The sequence below is a fragment of the Egretta garzetta genome, unplaced genomic scaffold, assembly GCF_000687185.1.
Source record: "Egretta garzetta isolate BGI_Z169 unplaced genomic scaffold, ASM68718v1 scaffold839, whole genome shotgun sequence".
NCBI lineage: Eukaryota > Metazoa > Chordata > Aves > Pelecaniformes > Ardeidae > Egretta > Egretta garzetta.
The window spans coordinates 44,204-45,376 of NW_009260778.1; the positions used below are offsets into that span (position 1 = coordinate 44,204).

The 1,173-nt window shown below is 53.6% G+C and overlaps 1 protein-coding gene across 1 annotated transcript in view; it reads right to left on the minus strand.

Moving 5' to 3' along the window:
- PRCC (proline rich mitotic checkpoint control factor) overlaps positions 1-1,173 on the minus strand; it is a gene marked incomplete at its 5' end in the record, with an annotated part of 9,817 nt that overhangs the window by 1,643 nt on the left and 7,001 nt on the right. The window contains 2 exons of the mRNA XM_035901747.1: positions 141-206; positions 563-706. Coding sequence (XP_035757640.1) covers positions 141-206; positions 563-706 — 210 coding nt within the window. The remainder of the gene's footprint in view (positions 1-140; positions 207-562; positions 707-1,173) is intronic.

The following is a 1,173-nucleotide window of genomic DNA, read 5'->3' on the forward strand; positions in this document are numbered from 1 at the left end:
CCTCACCCGGGGCTCCGAGTCGGGGCCGGCCCCAGATCCCCAGCTGCTGAAAGAGCAGCTCCAGCACCTCCTGCTGCCAAGGCATCACCGCCTTGCAATCCTGCCTGGATCGGTTTCCACGCTAGAGGGAGGCCACTCACCTGATGGATCAGGTATGTGATCTGGTGTTTTCTCCTTTGCTGTCCCGTGGGTTGATCTCCTTTTTTCTAGAAAGCAAAAGCAGGCGAACTGTTAAGCCTGGAAAGATCCCGACCCAGAGAGCAAAACAAGACAAGGGCTCGCACGAGCCATTTCAAGAAGCATTTGTTTCATATTAAACAGCTCTGCGTGGATTCCTTAGGCTGAAGCAGTTCCTGCCTGGTCTTTACCACCTGCACGCTGGGACTATGTTTTGAGAAGCTTTACCGGTCTCTCGTGTGTAATTATTTATACAACACAAGGATCCCTGTCCCCCCACCCCGGTGACTGCGTAGCATCTAATACAGCTCCAGCTGTGGCTGAAACGGGAACGGAACAGAGGTCTCCAAAATCCCAGCCAGCGCTCCTCCCTTCCTGCCCCTACCTTGCTGAAGGATTTCATGGTCTTCTCCTCTGTTAAGGATTTGGTCAGCCACTGCTGGGCTCCGCTCAGCTGATCGTCCCCTTTGATATCCACAAAGTTGATCTCTTCCCTCCCTCGATTCCGCTTGCCTTGCAGGCGTTTGAACTGAAAGAAGAACGGAAACAACTGGAGTTACACATGCAGGTCACAGGCCAACGCTAGCCTGAAAGAAGTGAAGGTAAATGGGATCTGAGCCTTAGCTCCCAAAGCACGGGACAGGCCATCAACAAACATTTCCTAAAGAAAAAAAAATCCTGGTTGGGAAGAGTTCTGCTTTGGTGTCCCTCAGGGGTCCGTACTGGGACCGGTGCTGTTTAATGTTTTCATCAATGACTTAGACAGCAAGATTGAGTGCACCCTCAGCAAGTTTGTGGATGACCCCAAGCTGAGGGGGGGATGTCCCCACGCCAGAAGGACGGGATGTCATCCAGAGAGACCTGGACAGGCTGGAGAGGTGGGGTCATGGGAACCTCATGACGTTCAACAAGGCCAAGTGCAAGGTCCTGCCCCTGGGTCGGGGTAACCCCCGGGATCCATACAGGCTGGGGGATGAAGGGATGGAGAGCAGCCCT